Source organism: Equus caballus, chromosome 3, assembly GCF_041296265.1.
Source record: "Equus caballus isolate H_3958 breed thoroughbred chromosome 3, TB-T2T, whole genome shotgun sequence".
NCBI lineage: Eukaryota > Metazoa > Chordata > Mammalia > Perissodactyla > Equidae > Equus > Equus caballus.
This window is the reverse complement of record NC_091686.1, coordinates 123,601,241-123,616,106: the sequence shown is the minus strand read 5'-3', so window position 1 is coordinate 123,616,106 and position 14,866 is coordinate 123,601,241. Positions and strand designations below refer to the sequence as shown.

At 40.2% G+C, this 14,866-nt stretch overlaps 1 protein-coding gene across 2 annotated transcripts in view; it reads left to right on the top strand.

Annotated features, from left to right (window-relative positions):
• The window catches only part of FAM193A (family with sequence similarity 193 member A), a 178,284-nt gene that overhangs the window by 111,056 nt on the left and 52,362 nt on the right, over positions 1-14,866 (top strand). For both annotated transcript variants that reach the window (XM_023638491.2, XM_070264037.1), the window contains one exon: positions 13,516-13,593. In XM_023638491.2, the coding sequence (XP_023494259.2) occupies positions 13,516-13,593 (78 nt within the window). The remainder of the gene's footprint in view (positions 1-13,515; positions 13,594-14,866) is intronic.

Sequence of the window (14,866 nt, the reverse complement as noted above, 5' to 3'; positions counted from 1 at the left end):
TATTCTGATGAAAATGGAGTGTGTGTAAAAATAACAATAGATGTGTTTTCTCTAGGAAGAAAATACAGTCTTAAAAAATGAAACTAAAATTGAATTTGTTTCTTTAAAAGTACATGTTCTTGGGGCTGGCCCCGTGGCTGAGTGGTTAAGTTTGCGCGCTCTGCTGCAGGCGGCCCAGTGTTTCGTTGGATCGAATCCTGGGCGCGGACATGGCACTGCTCATCCAACTATGCTGAGGCAGCGTCCCACATGCCACAACTAGAAGGACCCACAACAAAGAATATACAGCTATGTACCGGGGGGCTTTGGGGAGAAAAAGGAAAAAATAAAAAATCTTAATAAAAAATAAATAAATAAATAAAAGTACATGTTCTTATATCTCTAAATACTTACATTAAAAAACAAGAGGGGCCACCCTGGTGGCGCAGCAATGAAGTGCACACGTTCTGCTTTGGCGGCCCAGGGTTTGCTGTTTCAGATCCCAGGTGCGGACTTGGCACCGCTTGGCAAACCATGCTGTAGTAGGCGTCCCACATATAAAGTAGAGGAGGGGCCGGCTCCATGGCTGAGTGGTTAAGTTCGCGCAGTCTGCTGCAGCGGCCCAGGGTTCGGATGCTGGGCGCGGACATGGCACTGCTCGTTAGGCCACCTTGAGGCGGCGTCTCATGAGCCACAACTGAAAGGACCTGCAACTAAGATATACAACTATGTACAGGGGGCGGGGAGGAGGGGAGTTGGGGAGATAAAGCAGAAAAAAAAAAAAAAGAGATTGGCAACAGTTGTTAGCTCAGGTGCCAATCTTTTAAAAAATAAAAAGAAGATTGGCAGCAGTTGTTAGCCCAGGTGCCAATCTTTAAAAAAAAAAAAATAGAGGAACATGGGCACAGATGTGAGCTCAGGGCCAGTCTTCCTCAGCAAAAAGAGGAGGATTGGCAGCAGATGTTAGCTCAGGGCTAATCTTCCAAAAAAAAAAAAACAAGAACGGTCTCAAATCAACAACCTAACTTTGCCACTTAAGTAACTAGGGGAAAAAAGATAAACTATACTCAAAGCTAGAAGAAGGAAGGAAGTAGTAAAGATGAGAGCAAAGATAAACAAAATAGAGAATAGAAAAATAATAGGGAAAATCAATGAAACCACAAGTTGGTTCTTCGAGAAGATCAACAAAATTGACAAACCTTTAGCTATAAGGATTAACAAAAAAAAGAGAAAAGACTCGATTACTAAAATCTCACATGAAGTGGGGACATTACTATTGATTCTACAGAAATAAAACAAAAAGAGACTACTGTGAGTAATTGTATGCCAGCAAATTGGGTAACCTAGATGAAATGGACAAATTCCTAGAAACACAAAACCTACCAAGACTAAATCACAAAGAAATAGAAAATCTGAATAGTCCTATAACTAGTAAGGAGATTGAATTAGTAATCAAAAATCTCCCAACAGGGGCCAGCCCGGTGGCGTAGCAGTTAAGTTCGCACATTCTGCTTTGGCGGCCCAGCGTTCACCAGTTTGGATCCTGCGTGTGGACCTATGCACCACTTATCAAGCCATGCTGTGGCAGGCGTCCCACAAATGAAATAGAGGAATACGGGCATGGATGTTAGCTCAGGGCCAATCTTCATCAGCAAAAAGAGGAGGATTGGAGGCAGATGTTAGCTCAGGGCTAATCTTCCTCCAAAAAAATCCCCCAACAAAGAAAAGCCTTGGACCCGATGGCTTCACTGGTGAATTCTACCAAACAGTTAAAGAAGAACCAATACCACTCCTTCTCAAACTTTTCCAAAAATTTAAGATGGGAGAACACTTCCCAACTGATTCTCTGAGGCCAGCATAACTGATACCAAAGTTAGGCAAAGATACTATAAGAAAAGAAAACTGCTGATCAATAGTCCATATGAACATTGATACAAAATCCTCAACAAACGGTATTCAGCAGCATATTAATAGGATTATACACTATGGGTAGGATTTATTCCTGGAATGCAAAGGCAATTCAACATGTGAAAATTGATCAGTGTAATGTGCCACATGAACAAAATGAGAGAAATCACATGATCATCTCAATTGATGTAGAAAGAGCATTTGAAAAAATCCAACACCTTTCATGATAGAAACACTCAACAAAATAGGAATAGAAAAAAACTACCTTCATTTAATAAAAGTCATAGGTGAAAAACCCACAGCAATCATACTCAATGGTGAAAGACTGAAAGCTTTTCCTCTAAGATCCAGGAACAAGGCATGGATGCCTGCTTTCACCACTGTTCAACATAGTACTAGAAAATGATCTTATATATAGGAAATCCTAAAGACTCTGCAAAAAAGCTGTTAGAGGGGCTGGCCCCGTGGCCGAGTGGTTAAGTTCGCGCGCTCCGCTGCAGGCAGCCCAGTGTTTCGTTGGTTCGAATCCTGGGCGCGGACATGGCACTGCTCGTCAGGCCACGTTGGGACAGCGTCCCACATGCCACAACTAGAGGAATCCACAACGAAGAATATACAACTATGTACCGGGGGGTGTTAGGGAGAAAAAGGAAATAATAAAATCTTTAAAAAAAAAAAAAAAAAGCTGTTAGAACTAATAAATGAATTCAGCAGAGTAGCAGGATACAAAGTCAACACAAATCAATTGCGTTTCTATACATAATAGTGAACTATCTGAAAAGGAAATTATGAAAACAATTCCATTTACAATAGCATCAAAAAGAGTAAAATACTTAGGAATTAGTTTATTCAAGGAGGTGGAAGACTTGTACGATGAAAACTACAAAATACTGCTGAAAGAAATTAAAGAAGACATAAATAAATGGAAAGACATCCCACGTTCATGGATTAGAAGACTTAGTATTGTTAAAATGTCAGTATTACCCAAAGCCATCTACAGATTCAGTGCAGTCCCTGGCAAAATCCCAGTGATGCTTTTGGCAGAAATGGAAAAACCCATCCTAAAATTCATATGAAATCTTAAGGGACCCAGTAAGAACAGTCTTGCAAAGAGTAAGAACAGTCTTAAAAAAGAAGAACAAAACTAGAGCACTCACACGTTCTTTTTGCAAAATTTACTACAAAGCTACAGTAATTAAAACAGTGTGGTACTGGTGTAAAGACAGACATATAGGGGCTGGCCCCACGGCCTAGTAATTAAGTTTGGCGTGTTCCCTTCTGGCGGCCCGAGTTTGCAGGTTTAGATCCCAGGCAAGGACCAACACCACTTGTCAGCTATGCCATGGCAGTGACTCACATATAAAGTAGAGGGGGATTGGCACAGATGTTGGCTCAGGGCTAATCATCCTCAGTAAAAAGGAAAAAAAAGATATAGACCAATGGACTAGAATAGAGAACCCAGAAATAAAGCCTTGCATGTATGATCAGATGGGTTTTGACAAGGGTGCTAAGGCCATTCGATGGGGAAAGGACAGTCTTTTCAACAAACGGTGCTGGGAAAACTGCATGTCCACGTGCAGAAGAATAAAGTTGGACCCTTGCGTAACACCATGCACCAAAATTAACTCAAAATGGGTCAAGAACTGAAATGGAAGACTTAAACACGTGGAAGCACCTTGGGAACGTTACTATCAGTGAAAGCCAGACACAAAGGGACAAAGGCTGCAGAATTCCACTTACGTGAGCTACCTGGAATTGGCACATTCATAGAGACAGAAAGTATAGTGATGGTTGCCAGGGTCTGGGGGAGCGGGGAATGGGATTTATTGTTTAATAGGTCTAGAGTTTCAGTTTTACAAGATAAATAGATGGTGGTGATGGCTACACAACAATGTGAATGTATTTAATACCACTGAACTGTGCACTTAAAAATGGTAAAGGTGGGGGGCTGGCCCCGTGGCCCAGTGGTTAAGTTCGCGCGCTCCACTGCAAGCAGCCCAGTGTTTCGTTGGTTCGATTCCTGGGCGCGGACATGGCACTGCTCATCAAACTACACTGGGGCAGCATCCCACATGCCACAACTAGAAGGACCCACAACAAAGAATATACAACTATGCACCAGGGGGCTTTGGGGAGAAAAAGGAAAAAAATAAAATCTTTAAAAAAAAAATGCTAAAGGTGGTAAATTTTATGTTATGTGTATTTTTACCACAATAAGAAAAAGGAAAAAGGAAGGGGATGGACATGTTCTATCTTTTTTTTACAAAAGAAAACCATTTTCTTCACTAAAGCAGCCAAATTCTTCAATTGCATTCAAATGCATTCTTATATTTTCACTTTCCTATCAAGAAACCACAATACCATTACTACAAATTAGGAAAATTGAGCAATTTTAGTAGCATCCAGAGGATACCAGTCGTTCTAGAATCTTTGGAATGGATATCAGTCACTTCTAACGAAGTACATTCTAGAAATTATATAATAATTCAAAGGTTTCAAAATGTTGAACACCTGTAAAATAATTGAGTATTCACAAGTAAGTATGGATGTGGGGAGACAGTTGACAGCTTTGAAATCAGTTATTCTTGTTTGCTTATTAAAATTTATCCTTTCTTTGTTGTTTGACACGTATATAAGCCTGCAGGTACCCAAACGTTCCAAAAAATAAATTAATCCCAGAGGATGTGAGGAGAGGGTCAAAGAGGAGGTTTCTGTTGATGTTATTTGTCAAACAACTCTGTACTAAGCTAAATAAATGACTGCCTTTTCCAATATTTAGCTCATTTAAAACTGTTTTTTAAACTTGCAATAGTAATAGCTACTCGTAAAAGAAAAATATTTTTCCTAAAAACTGCAGACATATATAATGTAAGGGGAGAATTGGCACCAATATTGAATCTTCCCATGCAAGAATATGGTGTAAGATTATCTGTTTTTTTAGGTCATTTTTTGTATCCTGTATTGTGGTTTTATAATTTGTACATTTCTTACCAAGTTCACACCTAGGTATTTTATAATTTTGGGGTATTATGAATGACATCTTACATGGCAGAATAAACTTTCCAAAGAGTTATTGCTGGTCTATCTAGGAAATCTTGTGTCCAGTCATCTCACCAGATTCCTTTCTTAACTTCCTAATAGTTTTTGAGTTGATTGCCTTGAATTTTCTAGGAGACCATGTCTTATCCTCTGTAGCATCTGCACTTTCTTTTCTTTTGGCTTCAGCTGGAATCCTTCAGAGCGTCATGAGTGAGAGTGTCGCTGGCAGCATCCTTGTTCGGTTCCTGGCTTCACAGGAATGCTTTGGATGTTTCACGTTAAGGCTGACGCTTGCCAGAAAGATTTTTGATACTTTTTAGCAAATTAAAGAAGTTTCCCCTTTTTTTCTAGCTTATTAATGTTATTATTTTTGTAAAAAACTGGAATAGATATTGAATTGGATTGTATCATTTTTCTTCTTTTATGTATTTCTGTATAAATTAAGAGGTTAGGTTTCCTAATTTTGAGGCAGTCTTGCATTCCTGGGGTTAAACCCTACTAGATGATGGTATTATCCTTCAATCCACTATTAGATTTAATTAGCTGGTATTTTATTTAGGATTTTTATATCTGTATTCTGAAGTGTTCTTGAGTTTTCATCTTTGAGTTCTTGTCTGTTTTGTATGAAAGTTATGTTAGTCTTGCAGAATGAACTGAGAAATTTTTCATGTTTTTTCAATTTTCAGGAATAATTTAAATTTTCTATTCCATAAAAGGTTTGATAGAACTCACCATAAAGCGTTGAGGCCTTTGATTCACTTTTGCAGTGAGGAGAAACTAAGACTAGATCTTTTACTACTTTTTCAATTTATATTACATTTAATTCGTCTGGTTTGTGTTGTCTGCTTCTTGAGTGAGTTTTACAAATTGATGTTTGCCTAGGAAATTATCCACATCATTGAGATAAAACGTTACAAGCTTGTGCTCACAGGGGAGGTGATGAAAATGAGTGAAGTGACAGCTGTAGGAGAATTCCTCTGGTCCTCCTGGCCTGCCTCTCACTTTCACACTTTAGATAGAGAGAACTTTCTCTGCCAAAAGGAAATGCCCTGCCCTTGGTGGAGGAGGCTGGAAGGGCACTGAAGGGCAGTGTGCCTGTTGTCAAGCCAGAAGTCTGGACTGTTAGGTGGAAGCTCAAGCTTTTTAATGTTGACTCAACTTTTAAAAAACATTGTACAGGCCCAATAAAATAGTCCCTGAGCCACTTGTTTGCAGCTCTTCTTTAGATATGAAAAGGTTAAATTGTATAGATATTTTCTCCTGTGATTTAAAAACAAATCTTTGTATGCATTGGTGTCCTTTCTCATTCCCACTTTTTGAGTTCTTTGCTTCCCCCGTTCATGGTGGGAAGAAACTTAAGCTTAGAAAACCAACTTTTGGGTTTATTAATCACATTTGCTTCTTTGTTTTCCCAATAATTTCTGCTTTTACCTTTAATTCATTCCCACCTTATTAGTTGGTTTCTTGAGGTTTTTTGGGGTTTTTTTTAAGATTTTATTTTTTTTTCCTTTTTCTCCCTAAAGCCCCTGGGTACATAGTTGTATATTCTTAGTTGTGGGTCCTTCTAGTTGTGGCATATGGGACACCGCCTCAGCGTGGCTCAATGAGTGGTGCCATGTCCGCGCCCAGGATTCAAACTGACGAAACACTGGGCCGCCAGCAGCGGAGCGTGCGAACTTAACCACTTGGCCACGGGGCCGGCCCCTGTTTTTTGTTTTTTGTTTTTTGTTTTTTGTTTTTTGTTTTTTTTTGCTTCTTACCTTGAACACGTATGTCTTAAGTCTTTTTTTGACTAAGATTTAATCATTTCATAGCCGCCTCCTCCCAAATGAGACAATGCTTTGAGCCCATTCTTAATTCCTTATTCCCCTCAATTTTTTAAAAATTCGAGTTCGTAATAGTTTACATTATTGTGAAATTTCAGTTGTACATTATTTCTTGTCTGTCACCACATAAGTGCTCCCCTTCACCCCCTGTGCCCACCCCCCACCTGCCTTCCCCTGGTAACCACTGAACTGTTTTCTTTGTCCATATGTTTGTTTATATTGCACATAAGAGTGAAATCATATGGTGTTTGTTTTTCTCAGTCTGGCTTATCACTTAGCATAATTCCCTCCACGTCCATCCAGGTTGTTGCAAATGGGATGATTTTGTCTTTTTTATGGCTGAGTAGTAGTCCATTGTATATATATACCACATCTTCTTTATCTAGTCATCAGTCGATGGGCACTTGGATTGTTTCCATGTCTTCACTATTGTGAATAGTGCTGCAGTGAACATATGTCATATGTATGGGGTACATATGTCACTTTGGATTGTTGATTTGAAGTTGTTTGGGTAGATACCAAGTAGTGGGATAGCTGGGTCATATGGTATTTGTATTTTTAGTTTTTTGAGGAATCTCCATACTGTTTTCCGTAGTGGCTGCACCAGTTGCATTCCCACCAGCAGTGTATGAGGGTTCCCTTTTCTCCACACCCTCTCCAATATTTGTTATTTTTAGTCTTAGTGATTATAGTCATTTTAACAGGTGTAAGATGGTATCTTAAGTGTAGTTTTAATTTACATTTCCCTGATGATCAAAGATGTTGAACATCTTTTCATATGTTTATTGGCCATCTGTGTATCTTCTTTGGAAAAATGTCCGTTCTTATCCTCTGCCCGTTTTTTGATCTGGCTGTATGTTTTTTTGTTGTCCAGTTGTGTGAGTTCCTTTTATATATGGAGCTTAACCCCTTACCGATATATGATTTGCAAATATTTTCTCCCAAATGATGAGTTGTCTCTTTGTTTTGATCCTAGTTCCTTTTGCCTTGCAGAAGCTCTTTAGTCTGATGAAGTCCCACTTGTGTATTTTTTCTTTTGTTTCCCTTGTCTGAGAAGACATGGTATTTGAAAAGATCCTTTTAAGTTCGATGTTTAAGTAAGAGTGTACTACCCATATTATCTTCCAGGAGTGTTTTGGTTTCAGGACTTAGCTTCAAGTCTTTGATCCGTTTTCAGTTTATTTTTTTGTATGGCATGAGATAATGGTCTACTTTCATTCTTTCACTTGTGGCTGTCCATTTGTTGAAGAGACAAGCTTTTCTCTATTGCATGTTCTTGGCACCTTTGTTAAAGATTAGCTGTCTGTATATGTGCAGTTTTATTTCTGGGCTTTCGGTTCTGTTCCATTGGTCTGTGTGTCTGTTTTTCTACCAGTACCATGCTGTTTTGATCATTAGGACTTTGTAGTACATTTTGAAGTCAGGGATTGTGATGCCTCCAGCTTTGTTCTTTCTTCTCGGGATCGCTTTAGCAATTTTGAGTCTTTGGTTGCCCCATATGAATTTTAGGATTCTTTGTTCTATTTCCGTGAAGAATCTCATTGGGATTCTGATTGGGATTGCATTGAATTCTGTAGATTGCTTTGGGTAGTATGGACATTTTAACTATGTTTGTTCTTCCAATCCATGTGCATGGAATCTTTCCATCTCTTTAATGTCATCATCTATTTCTTTCCATAATGTCTTATAGTTTTCATTTATAAGTCCTTCACCTCCTTAGTTAAATTTATTCCTAGGTACTTTATCCTTTTTGTTGGTATTGTAAATGGAATTGTATTCTTGAGTTCTCTTTCTGTAAGTTCATTATTAGAGTATAGAAATAAAAGTGATTTTTGTAAGTTGATTTTGTACCCTGCAACTTTACTGTAGTTGTTAATTATTTCTAACAGTTTTCCAATTGATTCTTTAGGGTTTTCTGGATATAAGATCATGTCGTCTGCAAACAGTGAGAGTTTCACTTCTTTACTCCATATTTGGATTCCTTTTATTCCTTTCTCTTGCCTAATTGCTCTGACCAAGACCTCCAGTACTATGTTGAATAAGAGTAGTGATAGTGGGCATCCTTGTCTTCTTCCTGTTCTCAGAGAGATGGTGTTCAGTTTTTCCCCACTGAGTATGATGTTGGCTGTGGATTTGTCTTATATGACCTCTATTATGTTGAGGTACTTTCCTTCTGTCCCCATTTTGTTGAGTTTTTATCATAAATGGATGTTGGATCTTGTTAAATGCTTTCTAAAGCATCTACTGAGATGATCATGTGGTTTTTATTCCTCTTTTTGTTAATGTGATGTATCACATTGATTGATTTGCGAATGTTGAACCATCCCTGTGTCCCTGGTATAAATCTCACTTGATCATGATGTATGATCTTTTTGATGTTTGCTGTATTCGGGTTGCCAGTATTTGGTTGAGGATTTTTGCATCTATGTTCATCAGTGATATTGGCCTGTAGTTTTCCTTTTTTGTGTTGTCCTTGTCAGGCTTTGGTATCAGAGTGATGTAGGCCTTGTAGAATGTGTTTCCGAAGCATTTCATCTTCCCTAATTTTTTGGAGTAGCTTGAGAAGGATAGGTATTAGATCTTCTCTGAAAGTTTGGTAGAATTCCCCAGGGAAGCCATCTGGTCCTGGGCCTTTATTCTTTGGGATACTTTTGATTACTGTTTCAATCTCTTTACTTGTGATTGGTCTATTCAGATTCTCTGGTTCTTCTTGATTCAGCTTTAGGAGGTTATAAGTGTCTAAGAATGTATCCATTTCTTCTGGATTATCCATTTTGTTGGCATATAGCTTTTCCTAGTATTCTCTTATAAGCTGTTGTATTTCTGTGGTATCCGTTGTTATTTCTCCTCTTTCATTTCTAATTTTATTTATCTGAGCTTTCACTTTTTTTTTCTTTTTAGGTCTGGCTAGGGGTTTGTCAGTTTTGTTTATTTTGTCAAAGAATCAGCTCTTTGTTTCATTGATGGTTTCTCCTGCCTTTTTTGTTTCAGTAGCATTTATTTCTGCTGTGATTATTATTATTTCTTTCCTTCTGCTGACTTTGGGCTTTGCTCTTTTTCTAATTCAGTTTGGTGTAGTTTGAGATTGCTTATTTGGGATTTTTCTTGTTTGTTAAGGTAAGCCTGTATTGTGATGAATTTCCCTCTTTATATGGCTTATGCTGCATCCCATATGTTTTCATTTTCATTTGTCTGCAGATATTTTTTGATTTCTCCTTTAATTTCTTCAGTGATCCATTGGTGATTCAGTAGCATGTTGTTTAGTCTCCACATCTTTGTCCCTTTCTCATCTTTTTTCTTCTAATTAATTTCTATCTTCATAGCATTGTAATTGGAAAAGATGCTTGTTATTATTTCATTCTTCTTAAATTTATCCATGTTTACCTTTTTTCCCAACATACACTGTCCCTGAGAATGTTCTGTGTGCACTTGAGAAGAATGTGTATTCTGCTGTTTTGGATGGAGTGTTCTATGTTTGTGTATTAAGTCCAACTGGTCTAGCTTTTCATTTAATTCCACTGTTTCCTTGTTGATTTTCTGTCTGTATGATCTATCCATTGATGTGAGTGGAATGTTGAGGTCCCCTACTATTATTGTGTTATGATTAATGTCTTCTTTTAGGTTTGTTAATGGTTGCTTTATATACTTTGGTGCTCCTGTGTTGGGTGCGTACACATCTACAAGTGTTATGTCTTCTTGATGGAATGTCTCTTTGATCATTATACACTGCCCTTCTTTGTCTCTCTTTACTTGTCTTATCTTGAAGTCTGCTTTGTCAGATATAAGTATTGCAACACCTGCTTTCTTTTGTTTGCCATTAGGTTGGAGTATCATCTTCCATCCCTTCACTTGAGCCTTTGTTTGTCATTGGAGCTGAGATGTGTTTCCTGTAGGCAGCGTATTGTTGTGTCTTGTTCTTCCATCCATCTTGCCACTCTGTCTTTTTATTGGAGAATTCAATCCATTTACGTTTAGGGTGATCATCGATATATGAGGGCTTAATGCTGCCATTTTATCACTTGTTTCCCGGTTCTCCTGCATTTCCTTTGTTTCTCATCTTGTGTATTTTGGTCTACCAGTTGAGTTATGTAGATTTTTATGTTGTGTTTCTTTGTTTTCTCCTTATTTATTATTTGTGTCTCTGTTCTACTTTTTTGTTTAGTGCTTACCATGAGGTTTGTATTCAAAATCTCATGGATAAACTAGTCCATTTTCTGATAGCCTCTAATTTCCTTAGACTAAACTGATTCAGTGCCTTTCCTCTTCCCCTCCTAAGTTGTTTTTCTCACATCTTATTCCATCTTGTGTTATGAGTTTGTGGTTAAAATGACAGGATTATCTTTGTTTTTGGTGTTTTCCTTCCCTTTGTCTTTAATGCTATACTTGAGTATTTGCTGTCCTGCTCTGATTCTGTCTACCTATTTATCTCCTTAGTCCATGCTTTGTAACTCGTCTCTCCCCCCCGTTTTTTTTTCTTCAGGTATGAGGGCCTTCTTGAGGATTTCTTGTAGGGAGGGTCTCATGGCTACAAACTCCCTTATCTTATGTTTGTCTGGGAAAGTTTTTATTTCTCCGTCATTTCTGAAGGATATTTTCACTGGATAGTGTATTGTTGGCTGAAAGTTTTTGTCCTTCAAAGATTTGGATATGTCACTCCAGTGTCTCCTAGCCTGTAAGGTTTCTGCAGAGAAATCTGCTGAAAGCCTGATAGGGGTTCCTTTATAGGTTTTCTTCTTCTGCCTTGCTGTCCTTAGTATTCTTTCTTTGTCATTCACTTATGCCAGTTTCACTACTGTATGCCTTGCAGTAGGTCTTTTTACATTGACATATTTAGGAGATCTGATATCCTCTTCCACTTGGATTTCCATCTCATTCCCTAGGTTTGGAAAGTTCTCTGCTGTTATTTCTTTGAACACGCTTTCTGCTCCATTTCCCTTCTCTTCTCCTTTTGGAATGCCCATAATTCTTATGTTGCATTTCCTAATGGAGTCAGATATTTCTCAGAGACTTTCTTCATTTCTTTTCAGTCTTACTTCTCTCTCCTCCTCTGCCTGGAGCATTTCAACATGTCTGTCTTCGATTATGCTGATACACTCCTCTATGATGTCCACTCGAGCGTTCAGAGAATCCATATTTTGTTTTATCTCTTCCATTGTGTCTTTCATCTCCAATGTTTCTGATTGATTCTTCTTTATAGTTTCAATCTCTTTTGTGAAGTAGCTCCTGAACTTGTTGAGTTGTTTCTTTACATTCTCTTTTAACTCGTTGAGTTTTTTGATGATAACTATTTTGAATTCTTTGTCATTTAGATTACATATTTCTGTGTCCTCATGACTCATTTTTGGGTACTTGTCATTTTTTTGTCTGGTCTGGGCATCTAATATAATGTTTGATATTGCTAAAGGGAGTGTCTGTTTTTTCACATCCTGGTGTTATTTGGTTGCAGTTACTGCCTATCGCCACTGGGTGGGGGTCAGGAGCCACATATTCTGAGCCCTCTGCTTTCAGCTGAGATGCCAGGCAGTGGAGCTGGGATGGGTGGGTGCAGGGAGGGGCAGTTTCTCCTGCGTTCTCTTGGGGGTTTCTCACTCTCTTCTCGCTATCTCCTTTCCTGGGGTGTTGGCTTGATGAGATCGCCCCCCAAGAAAGGTTTCACCCCGGGAGAGGGCTCACCTCTAGGCTGCAAGGGCCCACCAGGATCCTTGATGTTCCTGCGAACGAGTGTTCTCCTCCCCAGCTCCTTCCCTCACGGATCCTCCTATGGTCTCAGATCGCTGTCTTTAGGGGACGGAGTGAAGTTTTCTCTTACCCTGTTCCACCTCCTCCAAGGGTGGCTCCAGCTGCTCTGTCCTCTGTCGTATGGCTGCATGGGTCTCTCTGACGCTTTTTGTGTTGTGTTTGGATGTCCTCTGTTGGAGTATGAACGTCCTTTTCATTGTATGTTGGAGGGGAGAGATTACTGGGGAAGCTCACTCTGCCATGATGCCGACGTCACTCCTCAGTATTTTTTTTATTGTGATAAAATACACATACCGTAAAATTTACCATCCTAACCATTTTTAATTGTACAGTTCAGTGGCATTAAGTGTGTTCACATTGTTATACAGCGTCACCACCGTCCAACTCCAGAACTTTTTCATCTTCCCAGTCTGAAATGCTGTCCCCATTAAACAATCACTCCCCATTCCTCCCTCCCTGGGCCCCTGAGAACTCCCATTCTACTTTTGTCTCTGTGGACTTGACTCCTCTAGGGGCCTCCTGTAAGTGGAATCCTACTGGATTTGCCCCTTTGTGTCTGGCTTATTTCACTCTGTGTACTGTCCACAGGGTCCACGTTGTCTCAGTTTGTCTGCTGGTAGGTCTTCCTCTTAATCTGAGCTCCTCACCTGCAGGGTCTGTCGTCTTCATTTTTTTTTATCTCTAGCTGGTGCAGGGCATATAATGGGCCTCAGTAAGTCATGAGTATTCCTTTACTGTGTTGACAGATTCAGCTCTAATATCTTAATTTCGCTTTTTAATGTGACTTCATCTCTATGTTTTTTATGTAAGAAAAGTACCTGTAATGATTTTGAGTAAGTTGAGTAAAATGCTGAGACAGAGGTAGAAGATCAGGTAATGTATCCGCAATGTTGCATCTTCTCTTGTCTACAGGCAATATTTCTTATATATCTATCACTTTTAAACATTTCCCCTGGAAAATGTCCTGGGTAGCTTTTGCTGGCACTCAGGTTTTTTGTTTTTTTTTTTTACATCCCCTTATTAGATGACAATGAAAACCAAACAGCGCATGCTAACAGAAGACTGGGAGCTTTTTAAACAAAGGCGATTCATTGAAGAGCAGGTAAGGTTGTGGGTGAAGGTGCAGTTCAAGGAAATGGAAGTTGTTCAGTGCAGAGTGTGCCTCTAAAAGACCAACATTTCAGGACCACACGGCATGTTCTGATCATAAGGCAGTGTTTTTAACCTTCAGATAAACTTATTTTCCTTATCTCTCTCCTCTGTATTCCTCAAGGAAAACCTGTGTTTATCAAGTGACCCACTCTAGCCCACAGCCACCCCAGGGACCCCCACAGTCTCCTCCTAGGTGGGTGATGCCATCTCCAGTTTACACTTGAGGGCACGACCTGCCGCGAAATCACAGAGCTGGGACTCGACCTGGTCCCCTCAGACTGAGCTCACAGACCTCCCCAAGCACTGGGGGCCATGCCTTTAGTGTGGCTGCTGACAACTCCAGCTTACACCTTCTTCCTTCAGCAGGCTCTGCCAACTGCTCAGACAGAGCTTGCTGGGGGCCTTGCTGTGACAGTCTCAGAGCACCCAAATTCATTTGAAAACTTGCTTCCTACATGCCGGCTTTTCTCTCGCTTTCTGAGTCTCCCTCGCCAGGTCCACTCCCTTGGCCTTCCTTATACGTCAGTGGCCCCTAACCTCAGCCCCCACACCTGCAGTCAGTTCTCACTCCTGTGATCTCCTCTGGGCAGCACAGGTAGACAGAGGGCACCTGCACTTGGGCTTGCTCACTTAACCCCAAAACCCTTCCTGCATGGCTCCTGTCCTGTCAAATGGCCCTTCCAGCCACCACCTGTCCCATTGCCAGAGCTGATCCACAAGTTCCTTCTCTGAAATTCAGATGCTTGCCTAGTCCATTGGAGGTTCAGGTGCCACTTCCTAGAAAGCTCCAAGACCCACCCCTTCCCTGTGTGCTGGTCTTCCTTCCTATAGCTGTTGTCCTCTCTAAACGGCCTTCCTCAGTGCTACATTTCCTCCCAGCTGCCTGCTGCCATCTTCGTGCTGACCATCTGGGCTTCCATCATGCCTCATAAATGCCCATGTAACTCATGGGCGCTGGTGCTGCAGCTTCTTGTGCACAGGCCTGCTGTGCTGTGAGGCTGCGCTCTCAGGCACCATGCTGACCTTCTGCTCCTGAGGCTCGTTCCTGCTCAGTCCAGGGTCAGCAGGCCTTCGAGAGGTCTTTGAGTGGGTGCCTACCCTCAGTGCTTTTCCCCTGGCCTGGATGCCCTCCTTGCCTTTGACAGAATTGCCGACATTACCTTTTTCTGGACTTCACTCAGGCCTGGTGCCCTGCCAAGCTGCTTTTCTGCCTCCATGGCACC